At 44.4% G+C, this 17,449-nt stretch overlaps 2 protein-coding genes across 4 annotated transcripts in view; one reads left to right on the top strand and one right to left on the bottom strand.

Moving 5' to 3' along the window:
* LRRTM1 (leucine rich repeat transmembrane neuronal 1) overlaps positions 1-2,455 on the bottom strand; it is a 5,814-nt gene extending 3,359 nt beyond the window's left edge. The window contains exons 1-2 of the mRNA XM_010863336.1: positions 1,884-2,455; positions 3-1,599 (exon numbers count right to left, since the gene is read on the bottom strand). Of these exons, the coding sequence (XP_010861638.1) occupies positions 3-1,540 (1,538 nt within the window). The 5' untranslated portion in view covers positions 1,541-1,599; positions 1,884-2,455. The remainder of the gene's footprint in view (positions 1-2; positions 1,600-1,883) is intronic.
* CTNNA2 (catenin (cadherin-associated protein), alpha 2) overlaps positions 1-17,449 on the top strand; it is a 1,195,405-nt gene that overhangs the window by 778,140 nt on the left and 399,816 nt on the right. The gene's annotated exons all lie outside the window — the stretch shown is intronic.

The raw sequence follows: 17,449 nt of genomic DNA, 5'->3' as shown, positions 1-17,449 counted from the left end.
GCTGGTGGCAGGTACACGAGCCATACTCGTTGATGATGACCAGGGCTCCCTCAATGTGGTTCGGTTTGTAATCAACGTAGTATTCCTGGGCAGACATGGCAGCCATCTGATGCATGGTCTGTTTCTGCTTTTGCTTCCTGCGCTGCGTGACAAAGCACTGTCTGAGCTGCCTGAGGCTGGCTGGGAAACACTTCCAGGAGACATAGAGCACCAAGACCACGATGAGGAAGGAGAAAATGAGGGCCATGGTGCCGGTGACCACCTTGTGGATCTGCACGGCATTCTCGGCGTGTTCGCCGGGGAGAGCCACGGTGACAAGCTCGGGCGTGCTGTCGGGCTGCCCCTCCCTGTCGTCAGCGAGTGTGGTGGCCGGGCCGGCGGGGGACCCCAAGTCGCTGCGGTTGGTGACGGCCGAGAGCAGGTGGCCGCTGGTGGGCTCGGCTCCCTCCTCACACAGGTGGAACGCGTACACGGCGTCCAGGACGTCCTCGCCCTGCGCGTACTCGGGGCTGGCGCACTGCAAGTTGCCATCGTAGCGCCCCTGGAAGTTGCTGAGCCAGGAGGCCAGGGCGCACACGTTGCGCCCACAGTCCCAGAGGTTCCCGGCCAGGGTGATGCTGGTCAGTGACTTCCAGGAGTTGAGGATCCGGGGCTCGACGTAGGTGAGGCGGTTGGAGTCCAGCTGCAGGGACTGGAGGTGCGGCACGGTCTCGAACACGTGGGGCTCCATGTACTCGATCTCGTTGCCCGACAGGTCCATTTTCTCCAGGTTCCACACCCAGTCCAGCGAGCTGACCACAATGGCCACCTTGTTCCTCCTCAGGCAGAGCGAGTGCAGGGAAATGAGGCGCGGGAAGTGGGCGAAGTTCACCTTGACCAAATCGTTGTGCTCCAGGTGCAGCTCGGTGAGCTTGAACAAGCCGGCGAAAGAGTTGCGCGCCAGACTCTTGAGCTGATTGTATCCGATGTCGAGAAACTTGAGGCTGCGGCAGTCCTGGAAGATGCGCACGGGCACGAACTGGATGGCATTGGCCCGCATGTGCAGCGTAGTGAGCTTCCGCAGCCCATGGAAGAGGTCGGGCGCCAGCGCCTGCAGCTTGTTGTACGAAAGGTCCACGCTGCGCAGGTTGGGCATGGGCCGGAAGGTGGTATTGGCCAGCTGGGTGATCTGGTTGGAACTCAGGGTGAGTTCCTTAACTCGGCGCAGTTTCTGAAAGGCGTCCCCCTGCACCGAGCAGATGTGATTGTGATCCAGATAGAGCCACGTGAGCTGCATTAACCCCGTGAACTGGCCGGCGCGCAGCTCCGAGAGGCTGTTGTAGCGCAGGGACAAGCCCAGCAGGCCGGACAGGTTGTGGGGCGCCTCGGTGAGGTTGAGCGCCTCGCAGTACAGCAGCCGCCCCTCGCACCGGCACAGCTGCGGGCACCCGCTGGGGGCGGCGGGCAGCATCTGAAAGCAGGCCCCCAGCAAACACAAGACCACCCCCGAGGGCCTCCTCAGCAGCCAGTGTAGACAGAGACCGAGCAGCAGGAAATCCATTAGCGAGAATCTTTCCAGAGAGGCTGGAGAATGTCCATTGGAAGCGCTCGGTCAGAAATCTACATCATATTTTATTCCGAGGGAGGGGGAGCGGGGGAGGGGGGAGAAAAGGGCAACAATCAAATAAATATATTGAAATAAAGCAGGACTCCCCCCCCCCCACTCCCCAAAGCCACACGTTCACCTCTAAGCATGCAGAAAGCTGGGCAGCATAGAAAGTTCACAGCCACGGAAAAAGATCAAAGAGATGGTGATTTGGTCCATGTTAGATGCTGCAGCAAAGAAAAGGGAGGAAAAAAAAAAATCTTCGGGAAAGAATTTAATTAAAAAGTGTCTTACCCACCCTTTTCCAGAGAGTGACAACCTCCATTCAGCTGCTCCCTTTGTGTGCAGGCTAATTATATGCAGGGCGAGAGAAGACCCCTCTGTGTTTCCGAGGCAGCCCCGGTCCGCGGCCGGCGGATCTGGCAGGCGCACAATGTCTCACTTTGCTGCTCGGCTCCGGGCTGCAAGGGCGGCCGGCGAGGCGGGGAGGCGACTTCTAGGACCTGCAAGTTTCCCAACTACGTGCGAGGAGCCGGGGTTTCGCCTTCCTGCCGCTGTCCTTTCCCTCTGCAGTTCGGACTGTGACGTTGTGGGGGAAAAAAAAAAAAACTCCAAACTCGGGGCTCGCGACTCCCCAGGATTTGACAGTCTGGTTAATGTCCGTCATTGGAAAGGACCCCTGACCGGCGCCACCTTTTCCTCCGCGGAGACCGCCTGCCATTCGAGCCCGGGGCGGCTGCGGAGAGCGGGCTCGCTCATCCTTTGCGGGCGGCGGGGAGGTGCGGGAGGCGGCGCGGGGAGCAGGGAGCGGCGCCCCGGCTCCTTCCCTCCGCCAGGCTGTGTGCGGCGCGAGCTTGCACCGGCACCTACTGCTCACTGAGTGTCGTAAGCTGCTCACGATTGTGCGTCTTCCCGGAGCACCTCAGACATGGGCAGATTGAAAAGGGGTGGGCAGAAAACCAACATTTTCCCGAACCACTAAAGTAATATATGTTCTTTGATGAAAAGGAAAACACTTTCAGCTTTTTGGTCCATATTTCAAAAAAAAAGGAGGGGGATGGAGGTATGGGAAAGCATCATCAACCACTGAGATATTTCCAAGTGGGAGACTGAAATACTCTGTTATGCTCCCCCTCTCCTTTCCGTTTGAGGAATGTTCCCCCCTCCCGCTTTAAAGCTGTCTACGTGTAAGAGGTACGTAGGAATCCGTAGAGAAATCAACATTTGGTCCCTTGCTTTAGAAAAGCAACTTGAGAGAAGCTAGAGGAAGGCAATGATTGTGGGGACTTGACTGAGTTTTTTTTTTTTTTTCCTTGCGTGGACTGGAGTTCTGCAGTCAGCCAGCCCTTTTGGGTGGTGGATGGGGTAAGGAGGTGGGGGGAATGCTTTTCAAACTCGGCCGATTTGGGAAGCCATCCCAGTCCAAAGGTAGGAGACCCAGAGTGGCTGAACCGTATGTATATCTGTGTACAGAGAGTCTTTCTTGCCCAAGATCCCTCCGGGGCTTCACTAGTCTCCATAGATGTCAGTGAGGTCCCGGGTGGATTAAAGAAAGATTTTACTGCCTGACACCGGGAGGGCTGACCCTGACGTGCTGCTCACGGTGATTACAGAGCCCTGCAGTACACTCCACTCCAGAGGAATATGCCAGAGAATGAGCGGAGAAGGGGTCATTTAAACCCACTTCCATACACACCTCTACTTAAGCTTTGACACTGTTACTAAATTGTGTCTTTTGAGTGTGAAGAGATGTCCTTGCCTGATTATTTCCATTAACAATCATTTATGGATGGGCTCCTTCAGCTTGTGATGAGCTCTAACTTGTCTCAGCTTGTTTGGAGAGGGTCTGCATTGCTATGGTCAGGAACCTGTTGGTGATCTTTTTTTTTTTTTTTTTTAAGAATGACAGAGAAGCCCTGCCAGAAGTGAGTGGATAAGCCTACCGTCTTGACTAAGATGCCCAGAATGGTGACAGGGAGAATCAAATGTGAATTCCCATCTCCTCACTTTGCATTTCTATCATGTCTGACTGTTAGGTACTGAAAACAAGTAGGCATCATCTGTAGTTGTACTCACATTTGATAAGAATGAACTGGACTTGCTTTGGACAAGTAACTTGGCTGGGCCTTAACACCCAAGCTGAAGACACCAACCAGTGGAATCAAAGTCACCAAAGACTGGTGATACTTTTCAGGAAAAGTCATACGAACAAGGGCATGAATCATTCCATTTTTGTATTCCTCTGAGCTCTGCCCTGGTCATTCATCTCTGAGATGCATCATTTAATTGGAAGGAAAACAAATCTAAATGTCCTAGACATCACATGCTGTCTTAGGAGCTAAAAAAGACATTCAGAAATCAATCCCCTTAATTTTGTACATAACAAAACCCAAGCAAAGATTCACTGGATGATTATTCAAGGTCTCACAGCTTCTTACTGGCACAGATAGTTTTTTTTTTTCCTCCTCTCCCACATCAAAGTGGTGGTCTTCCCATCTTGATGGTTGCCTCTCTGTCACTCTTGCCTCTTTCTCAACTCTGCTGAGCACCTGCAGGTTTTGTCCTGGCACCTTCAAGGTGCTGCAGAACACTTTAACAGACAAACAATTTCACCATCAAGTGTTTTCACCTCTTGCCAAGACAATTATTCCTGACAGCAAGCCGGCTGATTGAGCCATAAACTATAAAGGGTTGGGAGACTGGGGCGGGCAGGGGTAAACATTGGCCAACCATTCAGCAAGTATTGTTGAGTACAAGCCACCCAATCCCCATGGCTGCTAGGAAGAAAATTCTCCTAATGTAGGCAGCTTGGCAAAGTCATGATAGAGCCTGCCAAATGGGCAAGAAGAGGTCCCACTTTGGATGTCACTTGATTTGTAGAGCTGGTACAGAGAGGCAGAAAAGAGTTGAGTGTTGGCAAGAAGGAAGGAGAATAAAATTAAATTCACTGCATTTATATGTGAGTTTTCTTTTAAGTACACTACTTAAAACGTAGAAGATGTGTCTCGGCTGTAATTAAAATATATGTATGTACATATATATATTGCTTTTCACATTATTATCCCCCAAATCATTTCATCTGGATGGTATCTTTAAACCTTTCCCACTTCTAATGTGGCAAGTTTGCATCTTTTCTACGGTTTTAAACCCCTTGGCAGAACCGTATACATTAACAGATTGAAATGAGCTTTATTGAAATTTAGCTATTCTAAGTCATCTGAGTTGCAGAATCCCAATTTATTATGTATTTAAAGCATACCAGCCCTGATTAAATCAATGCAAATTAGGTTAAATAAGAACAACATGAATCAAGTGTTTCAGCAAAGTTGAGTTGAGAAACGACAACTTTTGAGTCACCACAGCAAGTTGATGTGGCTGGTTTTCACCAGTTTTAATTTCGTGCATCTTAGGGTCCAACACAATTAAAAAGTAAGAAAAGGAAAGAGTTCACCTAAAGTTCTCTTGTTCCTCTTGTTTGAGCTCTCATATCTCTGTACCTCTCTTGTGAGAACATCTAATGTGCTAGGTTATAATGTGACAGTTGTGTGTATACATGATCAATCTCTTTTTCTGGGCTAACACAGCTTTCTGTTGGTAGATGTCTTCTTGAGCCTTGGATGTTGATGAGAGATACTTTTTACCCTTTAAAACACCCTTGATAACTTCCGTGTTTGTACAGGGGAAAAGATTAAGCATCCTTCCTGAATGGCTGTAGTAGTTGAGCATCAAGAAAACCACCTCAAGCCATCAGGCCAATGTGTGATTGGGGAGTGGGGTAAGAAAGAACAAGAATCTTGAAATTGAGGCTTCTGAAAATGGGAAGAAACTCTGAGGTAGGTGAAGTGTGAGTCTTGATTGCCAAAACACAATCTGGAACTAAGAGGAGGTGCAAGAGCGAGTTTGATGCAGCTGGGGAGGCCAGAAGTATAGCTTGGAGGAAGGAGAGGTAATTAATTCTTCTTCTCTTAAGCCTTATACATTAAACTTTGCATAATAAACTCTCCTGCTTTTTCTTGGTACTTGATGGTGTGATGGGGTCGGGGGTGGGGGGTGGTCACACACAGTTTAATGTGTGTGTGTATATATATATCAGTTCAGTTCAGTCGCTCAGTTGTGTCTGACTCTTTGCGACCCCATGGACTGCAGCATGCTGGGCTTCCCTATCTATCACCAACTCCTGGAGCCTACTCAAACTCATGTCCATCACGTCAGTGATGCCATCCAACCATCTCAAAATGCCCCCTTCTCCCACCTTCAATCTTCCCCAGCATCAGGGTCTTTTCCAGTGAGTCAGTTCTTTGCATCAGGTGGCCAAAGTACTGGAGTTTCAGCTTCAGCATCAGTCCTTCCAATGAATACTCAGGAGTGAATATGTTGTATCTATGAATATGTTGTACCTCTCCCATTTCATCTCAACTGAAGGCCACTTCCAATTTGTTTGAGTCAAAATAGTTTGTGAACCAAGAGGTACAAGTAATAAAAGTCTGATATAAGCATGCATTCTGAAGACTGGCCTTCCATTAGGAGTCCTTGGCAGTGCTCAGGACAAGAGAAATTCAAGTCGTGATTTTAATGTTCTCTCAGCGCTTGGACCAGCCTGGACCTTGATCTTTACGTGATTATCTTTAATTTTCCATAGCAGTGAGCCATGGCTTTTCTTTAAAAGGAAACATTTAGAGGTAGGGAAGGAGGGTGGGAGTCACAATTTCAAAAGGAGAAAATTAACTCTGTTGTTCCTATGGGCAGGCCACATACAACTGGCCTTTTACAACCTGCTTTGGAAAATGTATGTGGAGCCAAAGGGTAAGGACTTAAGGCTTCTCTCAGGAGATCTACTTAAAGGAGCTTATTTTTTAAAAAAAAGAAGGTCATTTTTCTTATCAAACTTTATCCCCTTAGAACAAGGTAGTAATATGGCTAGCACTAGCAGTACTTATTATGCTCAATGCAAGATGTTAAATCATGGGAGTAAACCAAGGAAATGCAATGACTCAGTGCTTTCCTCCTGGAACTTTAGGTAAGAGAGAAAAGCAAACACTGAGGGTCTTTGCTGATAATATTTATTTATTGCCCAGTGCTTGACAGCAGATGTCCCTAGAACACATAAATGAGAAGAGCTGACAGGTAAGATGGGACCGATGCTAAAAAGCTTCACTGAAAAAGTAAAGTTGATGGAGTACGGACTCAAGACATAGGCTCTCAGACCTGAGGGGTGGCATCATAAAAGCATACCTAGGATAGGGAACTGAAAGCCTTACATTGTGATGAGTGGATTAATTCCCTAGTTCTCAGAGGGAAGAAGAGGGACAGAGACAGAGGAAGTGTTGGGAGAGGAAGGAAGTTGGGAAAGGGCTTCCAAACCTTCCCTGTATTAAGACCACGTATTGGTCCCCAGAGCTAGTTCTTTAGCTAGGTGTGGTTTGGCAAATACTGGTGATAAATCTGATTTAAATGATGCACCTTAGGTGGAAAACGTCTGAGACTTCAGGTATGGGATCAACCTCGAGAAATGACAGCATAGCTTGTATAATAACTTTTGAAGATGACCATTGCTAATTTGATGATTACCAGGGAGAAGGCGATGGCACCCCACTCCAGTACTCTTGCCTGGAAAATCCCATGGACGGAAGAGCCTGGTAGGCTGCAGTCCATGGGGTCACTAAGAGTCAGACACGACCGAGTGACTTCACTTTCACTTTTCACTTTGATGTATTGGAGAAGGAAATGGCAACCCACTCCAGTATTCTTGCCTGGAGAATCCCAGGGACAGAGGAGCCTGTTGGGCTGCCATCTATGGGGTTGCACAGAGTCGGACATGACTGACACGATTTAGCAGCAGCAGCAGCAACAGTTGCCATTAAATGAATTCTATTTTTTTAAAAAGGGCTTCCAATGCTATGCTGAAATTTTTAGTTTGCTGTACCCTTCTAGTTTTGAAGGAAATGGCAACCCACTACAGTACTCTTGCCTGGAAAATTCCAAGGACGGAGGAGCCTGGTAGGCTATAGTCTATAGGGTCGCAAAGAGTTAGACACGACTGAGTGACTTCACTTTCACTTTCTAGTCTCGAAGACTGAACACTTTCGAGTTATCTTTGACTCTTGTAATAAATACGTGGGTTAGTTCCTGAGGCCTGTTCTGCTATCCCAGGCCCCGCTCTGCAAGCTCCCTCTGCATTGCCATATGCTTTGATCATGTCATATTACACCTAACTGCTGTATATACTCTATCTTTGCTTACCTTCATCCTCACCATCCTTCAAGGTTGATGTTAAATTTCCTCTATGTCTTCTTTATTGATTCCCATGTAAAGTGATCTCTCATTCTTCTGAACTCTGTTAACAGCTTACCTTTATCAATTCTGCTGCTGGTGCTGTTCACTTTATATGAGTGTGGCAGTCATTTCTAATTATAGTAGTTTAGAACTGAATGCGACATTAAACATCTTGGAGCTTAGGAATAAAAAGACTTCTGCTTTCCCATTCTCTCTTAGTATGATCCTACACAGGTCACTCCATTATCAGTGAAATAGGAACAAGGATGGCTATCTTAAAGGATTCTTGGGGAAAATTCAATGAGCTCATGTATATTAGAGTTTTGCAACTCAAAAGTGTAAGCCTAGGACTAGCAGCCTTACAGCATGTTAGAAAGGCAGAAGTTTAGGTTTCTTTCTAGATATGTTGAATCAAATCTGCACTTTACCATTAACTCCAGGTTAAAATTAAATTTTGAAAAGCATTCTATTAGAACATTCTATTAGAAGTATTCACATTCTAACCTGAAAAAGTAACCCAGATATCTTTAATGTCTAGTTTTATAATTGAGGAGTTGAAGGGTCAGAAATGTTAAGTGATTGCCCAAGATTGGTATTCTTTTTATTGGTGATAAAAAGAATTCAGATAAAAACCTTGCATTTTCTGAATCTTGTTCTCTGTTCTATTAAATTCCAAACACAGAATTCAAAGTATGTGTCTATCTCAGTACTTAGCACTTAGTAGGGCTCTTAATAAAGGTTGGTTGCTTCCCAGATGGAACAGTGGTAAAGAATTTGCCTGTCAATGCAAGAGATGTGGGTTTGATCCCTGGGTTGGGAAGATCCTTTGGAGTAGGAAATGGCAACCTACTCTAGTCTTCCTGGTTACAAAATTCCATGGACAGAGGAGACTAGTGGGCTATAGTCCATGGGGTTGCAAAGAGTCAGATAAGACTGAGCACACACACACACACGTACATGTGGCAGTAAGTATCAGTTCAGTTCAGTTCAGTCGCTCAGTCGTGCCCGACTCTGTGACCCCATGAATCACAGCACGCCAGGCCTTCCTGTCCATCACCAACTCCAGGAGTTCACTCACTCATGTCCATTGAGTCAGTGATGCCATCCAGCCATCTCATCCTCTGTCGTCCCCTTCTCCTCCTGTCCCCAATCCCTCCCAGCATCAGGGTCTTTTCCAGTGAGTCAACTCTTCACATGAGGTGGCCAAAGTACTGGAGTTTCAGCTTCAGCATCAGTCCTTCCAATGAACACCCAGGACTGATCTCCTTTAGAATGGACTGGTTGGATCTCCTTGCAGTCCAAGGGACTCTCAAGAGACTTCTCCAACACCAAGTTTAAAAGCATCAATTCTTTGGCGCTCAGCTCTCTTCACAGTCCAGCTCTCACATCCATACATGACCACTGGAAAAACCATAGCCTTGACTAGACGAACCTTTGTTGGCAAAGTAATGTCTCTGCTTTTGAATATGCTATCTAGGTTGGTCATAACTTTCCTTCCAAAGGGTAAGCGTCTTTTAATTTCATGGCTGCAATCACCATCTGCAGTGATTTTGGAGCCCAGAAAAATAGTCTGACACTGTTTCCACTTTTTCCCCATCTATCTGCCATGAAGTGATGGGACCAGATGCCATGGTCTTAGTTTTCTGAATGTTCAGCTTTAAGCCAACTTTTTCACTCTCCTCTTTCACTTTCTTCAAGAGGCTTTCTAGTTCCTCTTCACTTTCTGCCATAAGGGTGATGTCATCTACATATCTGAGGTTATTGATATTTCTCCCGGCAGTCTTGATTCCAGCTTGTGCTTCTTCCAGCCCAGCGTTTCTCATGATGTACTCTGCATAGAAGTTAAATAAGAAGGGTGACAGTATACAGTCTTGACGTACTCCTTTTCCTACTTCGAACCAGTCTGTTGTTCCATGTCCAGTTCTAACTGTTGCTTCCTGACCTGCATATAGGTTTCTCAAGAGGCAGGTCATGTGGTCTGGTATTCCCATCTCCTGAAGAATTTTCCATAGTTTATTGTGATCCACACAGTCAAAGGCTTTAGCATAGTCAATAAAGCAGAAATAGATGTTTTTCTGGAACTCTCTTGCTTTTTCCATGATCCAGCGGATGTTGGCAATTTGATCTCTGGTTCCTCTGCCTTTTCTAAAACCAGCTTGAACATCTGGAAGTTCACAGTTCATGTACTACTGAAGCCTGATTTGGAGATTTTTGAGCATTAATTTACTAGCATGTGAGATGAGTGCAATTGTGCAGTAGTTTGAGCCATTGCCTTTTTTGGAATTGGAATGAAAACTGACCTTTTCCAGTCCTATGGCCACTGCTGAGTTTTCCAAATTTGCTGGCATATTGAGTGTAGCTCTTTCACAGCATCATCTTTCAGGATTTGAAATAGCTCAACTGGAATTCCATCACCTCCACTAGCTTTGTTCATAGTGATGCTTTCTAAGGCCCACTTGACTTCACATTCCAGGATGTCTGGCTCTAGGTGAATGATCACACCATCGTGATTATCTGGGTCATGAAGCTCTTTTTTATACAGTTCTTCTGTGTATTCTTGCCACCTCTTCTTAATACCTTCTGCTTCTGTTAGGCCCATACCATTTCTGTCCTTTATCGAGCCCTTCTTTGCATGAAATGTTCCCTTGGTATCTCTAATTTTCTTGAAGAGATCTCTAGTCTTTCCCATTCTGTTGTTTTCCTCTATTTCTTTGCATTGATTGCTGAGGAAGGCTTTTTTATCTCTCCTTGCTATTCTTTGGAACTCTGCATTCAGATGCTTATATCTTTCCTTTTCTCCTTTGCTTTTCACTTCTCTTCTTTTCACAGCTATTTGTAGAGCCCTTGTATGTGTTTTATGCAACCCCTGGCTTATATTATTCCTGTTTTATTATCACTGTCAGTCTGTATGTATTTCTCTTGGATGTTTAAGTTTGACTTTTTTATTATAGAAGAATGAAGAAAAGGAAAAAAGACAAGAAAAAAAAAATTTAAAATCAAGATTATCACCTAAAATTTAACCACCTGGAGATAAACTGTTAATTGTTGAGGACATATTCTTCTAGAATTGGTCTATTTTATATGTATTTATATTTTATAAAAATACAATAACATTCTGCCAATACATACTACTTTGTAACTGATTTTTTCATTGTTGACATTTTCCCATACAGAATACAAATTGATAGGATCATCCTCAATAACTGCAAACCATTCAAATAAATTTATCCATGTCTTCTTTCTTACCAGTTAGGCAGCATCTGTTTTTTAGCCATTATAAATTTATTGGGATAACATCCTCATATATACAGTACAATAGACTGATGGTTTCAGTTCAGTTCAGTTCAGTCCCTCAGTCGTGTCTGACTCTTTGCAACCCCCTGAATCACAGCATGCCAGGCCTCCCTGTCCATCACCAACTCCCAGGGTTCACTCAAACTCATGTCCATCAAGTTGGTGATGCCATCCAGCCATCTTATCCTCTGTTGTCCCCTTATCCTCCTGACCCCAATCCCTCCCAGAATCAGGGTATTTTCCAATGAGTCAACTCTTTGCATGAGGTGGCCAAAGTATTGGAGTTTCAGCTTCAGCAGAGGCAGCCTTACAAATAGCTGTGAAAAGAAGAGAAGCGAAAAGCAAAGGAGAAAAGGAAAGATATAAGCCTCTAAATGCAGAATTCCAAAGAATAGCAAGGAGAGATAAAAAAGCCTTCCTCAGCAATCAATGCAAAGAAGTAGAGGAAAACAACAGAATGGGAAAGACTAGAGATCTCTTCAAGAAAATTAGAGATACCAAGGGAACATTTCATGCAAAGAAGGGCTCGATAAAGGACAGAAATGGTATGGGCCTAACAGAAGCAGAAGGTATTAAGAAGAGGTGGCAAGAATACACAGAAGAACTGTATAAAAAAGAGCTTCATGACTCAGATAACCACGATGGTGTGATCATTCACCTAGAGCCAGACATCCTGGAATGTGAAGTCAAGTGGGCCTTAGAAAGCATCACTACAAACAAAGCTAGTGGAGATGATGGAATTCCAGTTGAGCTATTTCAAATCCTGAAAGATGATGCTATGAAAGTGCTGCACCCAATATGCCAGCATATTTGGAAAACCCAGCAGTGGCCACAGGACTGGAAAAGGTCAGTTTTCATTCCAATCCCAAAGAAAGGCAATGCCAAAGAATCCTCAAACTACCGCACAATTGCACTCATCTCACACAGTAGTAAAGACTGATGGTTTATATCCCCTCAAATTCATGTATTGAAACCTGATCCCCAATGTGGTGTTATATGGAGGTAGGGCCTGCCCGAGGTTATTAAGTCACAAGACTAAAGCCCTCAGGATTGGGTTCAGAGGGTGGGGCCTTAAAAAAAAACTTTCAATACCTAAGGCCAGATTGTCCTCCTGAATGGTTGTACATATTTCAATCTCAATATCTCTTAATATCTCTTTTGTTGCTTTATTGTTTTCCTCTATATACTACACACACACACACACACACTCCACCACAAATAGAAGCCTTTTTGTTTCCCTTTCCTTCATCTGGTGTGCCCACTGAGATCCCTGTTGGAATCTGTTCTTGGTTACTTGGAACCATCCTTTCTTCCTATTCCCTCCCTCCTTTATGCAGAGGCAGAGGGAGCCTTGGGTTTTGGGGTCTTCAGTGTTCCTTCTGGGAGCTTCTGAGGGTTTCATTCCCATATCCTATTAAGTGACTAGCCAGCCAGACTATTTCCACAGAAGTGTTCATGTCTGAAAACAGTTTAATGCACTGCTACTTACAATGCTCTGTGGAAGTTAGAGTGTTTAAATATATTTGTCAAATGAACTAGACTCTGCACTGTTGTTTATGATTCACAAACATTATCTCAATCATGCAAAATCTTGTTTTTCATGGCTTCACCCACTTATTTGGGACATTCTATAACATCAAACCTGGGCTTCCCTGGTAGCTCAGCTGGTGAAGAATCTGTCTGCAATGCAGTTCAATTCCTGGGTTAGGAAGATCCCCTGGAGAAGGGATAGTCTACCCTCTCTAGTATGCTTGGGCTTCCATGGTGGCTCAGATGATAAAAAATCTGTCTGTAATATGAGAGACCTGGGTTCAATCCCTGGGTTGAGAAGATCCCCTGGAGGAGGGCATGGCAACCCACTCCAGTATTCTTGCCTGGAGAATCCCCATGGACAGAGCAGCCTGGCAGGCTACAGTCCATGGGGTTGCAAAGAGTCGTACATGACTGAGAAACTAAGCACAGCACGTAACATCAAACCAATGTGCCAGAGCAGATTCAGAAACATGTATTTAATTATAAACTGACAGGTGTATTTGACATTAACTTGGCACTCACCATACCAAGAAGTGATTCTAAAAGTTTGGATTTCAAATGCTATAACAAGATGCTGGTGTAAAAATCTCTTTTCTCTCAAGGTCCCAAGGATTTATGGGGATAACTGGACAACTACAGTTCTTCTGCTTGATATTAACAAGTCTCACCTCCTCTCCTCAAAACAAATAATGGAACCAATTTAATTCAGTAGTAAATTCTGTCTGTGATACATCTTAACATTTAATGATCTTGTTTTATAGAATTTTCCAGATGTTGCCAATTTTGTCCTTGCAGCTTTTAGAACCCTCTAATATCTACCCCTGTAGGTGTGGAAGACTATCAGTTATGAGAAGCCATATATAAAGAGCATAGGACTTTCCACATTGCACTGATAAATGTGCCCCCTTTCCTCTTAGTGCAATCTGGCACAGTGCTGGCTTTTTAGAGCTTCTTGCTGAAGTATGTTTATTAACTGGCTTGAATTCTTGCTTAATCAATAGCCTGGGGAATCTGAGTTAAATACACAAAAAAACTATATTACATTGATATATAGGCACACATTGTTAACACAGGAAGGTCCAAGCTTTTGAAGTCATACAGATTAATGCCATTTATATGTGGCCGCATTTCATACATCTAGTTTGTGCGGGAAATCCCTCACCAGCCATGAGCAGTGAGCCTTCTGTGGTAAATTAGCCAGTTGAATGCATTTATGTCTTTATTCAGCCATCTCCCATTCTCTGGAACCACTTCTTAATCTTTCACAGGCACCTTGAGAATGCTTTTTTAATAATTTAGTATCAATGCTGCTGCTGTTCTTATTTGTTTTTGTTAGTTTAAGTCAAATGGAGGTTTAGCTGTTGAGATAAAGTTAGATAAAATGTGGTCCCTGCCTTGGGTATTCTTGAATCTGGAGTGGAGGTGATGGTAACAAAGCAATGTGATTCATGCTATGGCAGAGATGTAAACAGAAATTGAGGTTGGAGAGATTTCTGTAGTTAACTGAGCAAGGACAGAGGAGCTGGGAGAAAAGAAGGAGGGTTGACCAGAGGGAAGGAAAGCTACTCCAGCCAGTAGGCAAGGTCTGTGAAAATGCTATATGTGCTTCTGATATGTTTACAGTGTCTGGAGCACAGGATGAAAGGGAGGGAAGGGGAGACATGAGACTGGAGTGTTAGAGACAGATTGAGAAATACTTTCCATCAGGATTATGATTTCTAAAATGTGGGTCCCAGAGGGATGATATGGAGAGGGAGGAGGGAGGAGGGTTCAGGATGGGGAACATGTGTATACCTGTGGCAGATTCATGTTGATATATGGCAAAACCAATACAATATTGTTAAGTTAAAAAATAAAATTAAAAAAATGGAGATAAAAATAAAAAAAATAAAATGTGGGTCCAAGGAATAAAATCCTGATGATTGTCTTGAACATGAAGAGCAGGGAAAAGGATACTGAAAGCAGGGAGAAGAGTTGGGAGGCTACCGTATCTGCCCCACTGAGATATCATGTAAGACTGACTATATTACATGAGAGATGGACAGGACAGGACAAGCACAAACATGGTTTTGTAGTGGAAGCCACAATCCTTTGTTTCTCTAAGAAACAGTTAAAGATGACTCCAATGAATGGATTGATTAAGGATAGATGGAAGGTAAGGAAGAGTAAGATGTGAGAGAAAACTCTAATGTTTAGAGCTAAGAGTAAGTAGTTAAAGGGAATTCCCTGGTGGTCCAGTGATTAGGACTCTGAACTCTCACTGTCCAGGGCTTGGGTTCAATCCCTGGTTGGGGAACTAAGATCCTGCAAGCTGCAAGGCATGGCTCAATAAATAAATAGGTAAATAAATAAGAGTAAGCAATTAAAGATGTGAACAAAGGTTACATCTGGACATAAGGATCCAGGGAATCCCTGAAACATGCTTAGTAGTTACTGTGGTGGCAGTAGACACAAATCCTCAGTGAGAAAGACTATATCGCAGCTGATGGACAATCAGCTTCCTCTATGGCTCAGGGAGTAAAGAATTCACCTGCAATTCAAGAGATACAGAAGATGCAGGTTTTCTCCCTGGGTTGGGAACATCCCCTGGAGGAGGAAAATGGCATCCCACTCCAGTATTCTTGCCTGAAAAATCCCATAGACAGAGGAACCTGGCAGGCTATAATCCAAAGTGTTGCAAAGAGTCAGACACGGCTGAGTGGGTACACACGCGTAATGCACAATCAGAAGACTTTGCAGACTGGTGAGGTAATGTGGATGGGGAGTATATGGCCTGTGCTATCTGCAAGTGCATGGTTTTGATTAAAGGCTTTCAAATTCTAATTTTTAAGAATTCCATTCTATAAACAGGTGATATTGTAGACCCTATTCAGCTTATGCAGTACTAGTTTGGAAAGCTTCTTTTAAAGTGATGGTTCTCAACATGGAAGAATAGGAGGGAGCAGAAGAGGTGGAGAGCACTTCAATAGGAGGAACAAAGTAAGGAACACTGCCCAAGTCCACAGTGAATGGCTTCTAATAGTAGGCATGGCCCTGAGGCTGTGAGTAACAAGTAACTCACTTGGCTGTGAAAAAGAAAAAATGTGGAGGAGATCGACAGGTTTTGAGAAGAGCCCAAATGGTCAAGGACCACCAATATTGGAAGAGGCTACCCAACAATTCGTAAAGCTGCAAAGTGACATTTTTAGTGTGACATCATGTTAGTTGCTCCATCATCTCCAACTCTTTGCCACCCTATGTGCTGCAGTCCACCAGGCTCCTCTCTCAGTGAAATTCTCCAGACAAGAATGTTGGAGAGGGTTGCCATTCCCTTCTCCAGGGAATCTTTGCAATCCAGGGATCAAACCCGGGTATCCTGAATTGCAGGCAGATTCTTTGCCATCTGAGTCACCAAGGAAGTTCAAGACCAGTGCTGTCTGTCTACGGACTCTGGGTCAAGGACTGACTGACTTTGAGTCCTTTGTCCAAGAGGGTTTGCCATTGGCAACTGATATCAGCCTAAGATCATTTCTCTGTAAATGGACCTTGCATTACCTTCTCAAACATGAAATAAGGTGATGGCTAGAGATCAAGTCCTTCAGAATGCAATTCTGTATTTGTGTTTTAGCAGAAGAATCTGAGACATTGAATAGCTTACTACAAGGAACTTTTAAAATTTTTGACTCTAGGCTGAGAAGTATTCTGCCATTTACAAGCTGCATGACCTGAGCAAGCAACTAGTTTCCAAACAGAAGTATTCAAAATAGTAAAATAAAAGACATAAATAATAGATATAATTAAAATAAAAAGATATAAATAATAGAAATAATTCAAATTCTATTGCAGTAACTAGTTATATTCATTTCTATTATATGAGAACAAAATTATAAAAGAAGGAAGACAGGATGGAAAAAGAGTCATAAGCTGGAATAGTGTCTAAACCTCTAAATTAAACTCTTGCTGCTGCTGCTGCTAAGTCGTTTCAGTCATGTCCAACTCTGTGCGACCCCATAGACAGCAGCCCACCAGGCTCCCTGTCCCTGGGATTCTCCAGGCAAGAGTACTGGAGTCGGGTGCCATTGCCTTCTACTCTTATCACTCCTTAAATCAGTTCAGTTCAGTTCAGTTCAGTCGCTCAGTCGTGTCCAACTCTTTGTGACTCCATGAACTGCAGCACACCAGGCCTCGCTGTCCACCACCAACTCCTGGAGCCTACCCAAACTCATGTCCATTGAGTCCGTGATGCCATCCAACCATCTCATCCTCTGTTGTCCCCTTCTCCTCCTGACCTCAATCTTTCCTTGCATCAGGGTCTTTTCAAATGAATCAGCTCTTCTCATCATGTGGCCAAAATATTGGAGTTTCAGCTTCAACATCAGACCTTCCAATGAACACCTAGGACTGATCTCATTTAGGATGGACCGGTTGGATCTCCTTGCAGGCCAAGGGACTCTCAAGAGTCTACTCCAACACCAAGTTCAGAAGCATCAATTCTGCACTCAGCTTTCCTTATATTCCAACTCTCACCTCCACACATGACCACTGGAAAAACTATAGCTTTGACTAGATGGACCTTTGTGGGCAAAGTAATGTCTCTGCTTTTTGATATGCTATCTAGGTTGGTCATAACTTGCCTTCCAAGGAGTAAGCGTCTTTTAATTTCATGGCTGCAATCACCATCTGCAGTGATTTTGGAGCCGAAAAAAATAAAGTCTGACACTGTTTCCACTGTTTCCCCATCTATTTGCCATGAAGTGGTGGGACCAGATGCTGTGATCTTCATTT

Source organism: Bison bison, unplaced genomic scaffold (assembly GCF_000754665.1).
Source record: "Bison bison bison isolate TAMUID 2011002044 unplaced genomic scaffold, Bison_UMD1.0 scf7180017864489, whole genome shotgun sequence".
NCBI lineage: Eukaryota > Metazoa > Chordata > Mammalia > Artiodactyla > Bovidae > Bison > Bison bison.
The sequence above is the reverse complement of the archived record's forward strand: the minus strand, read 5'-3'. Positions and strand labels throughout refer to the sequence as shown.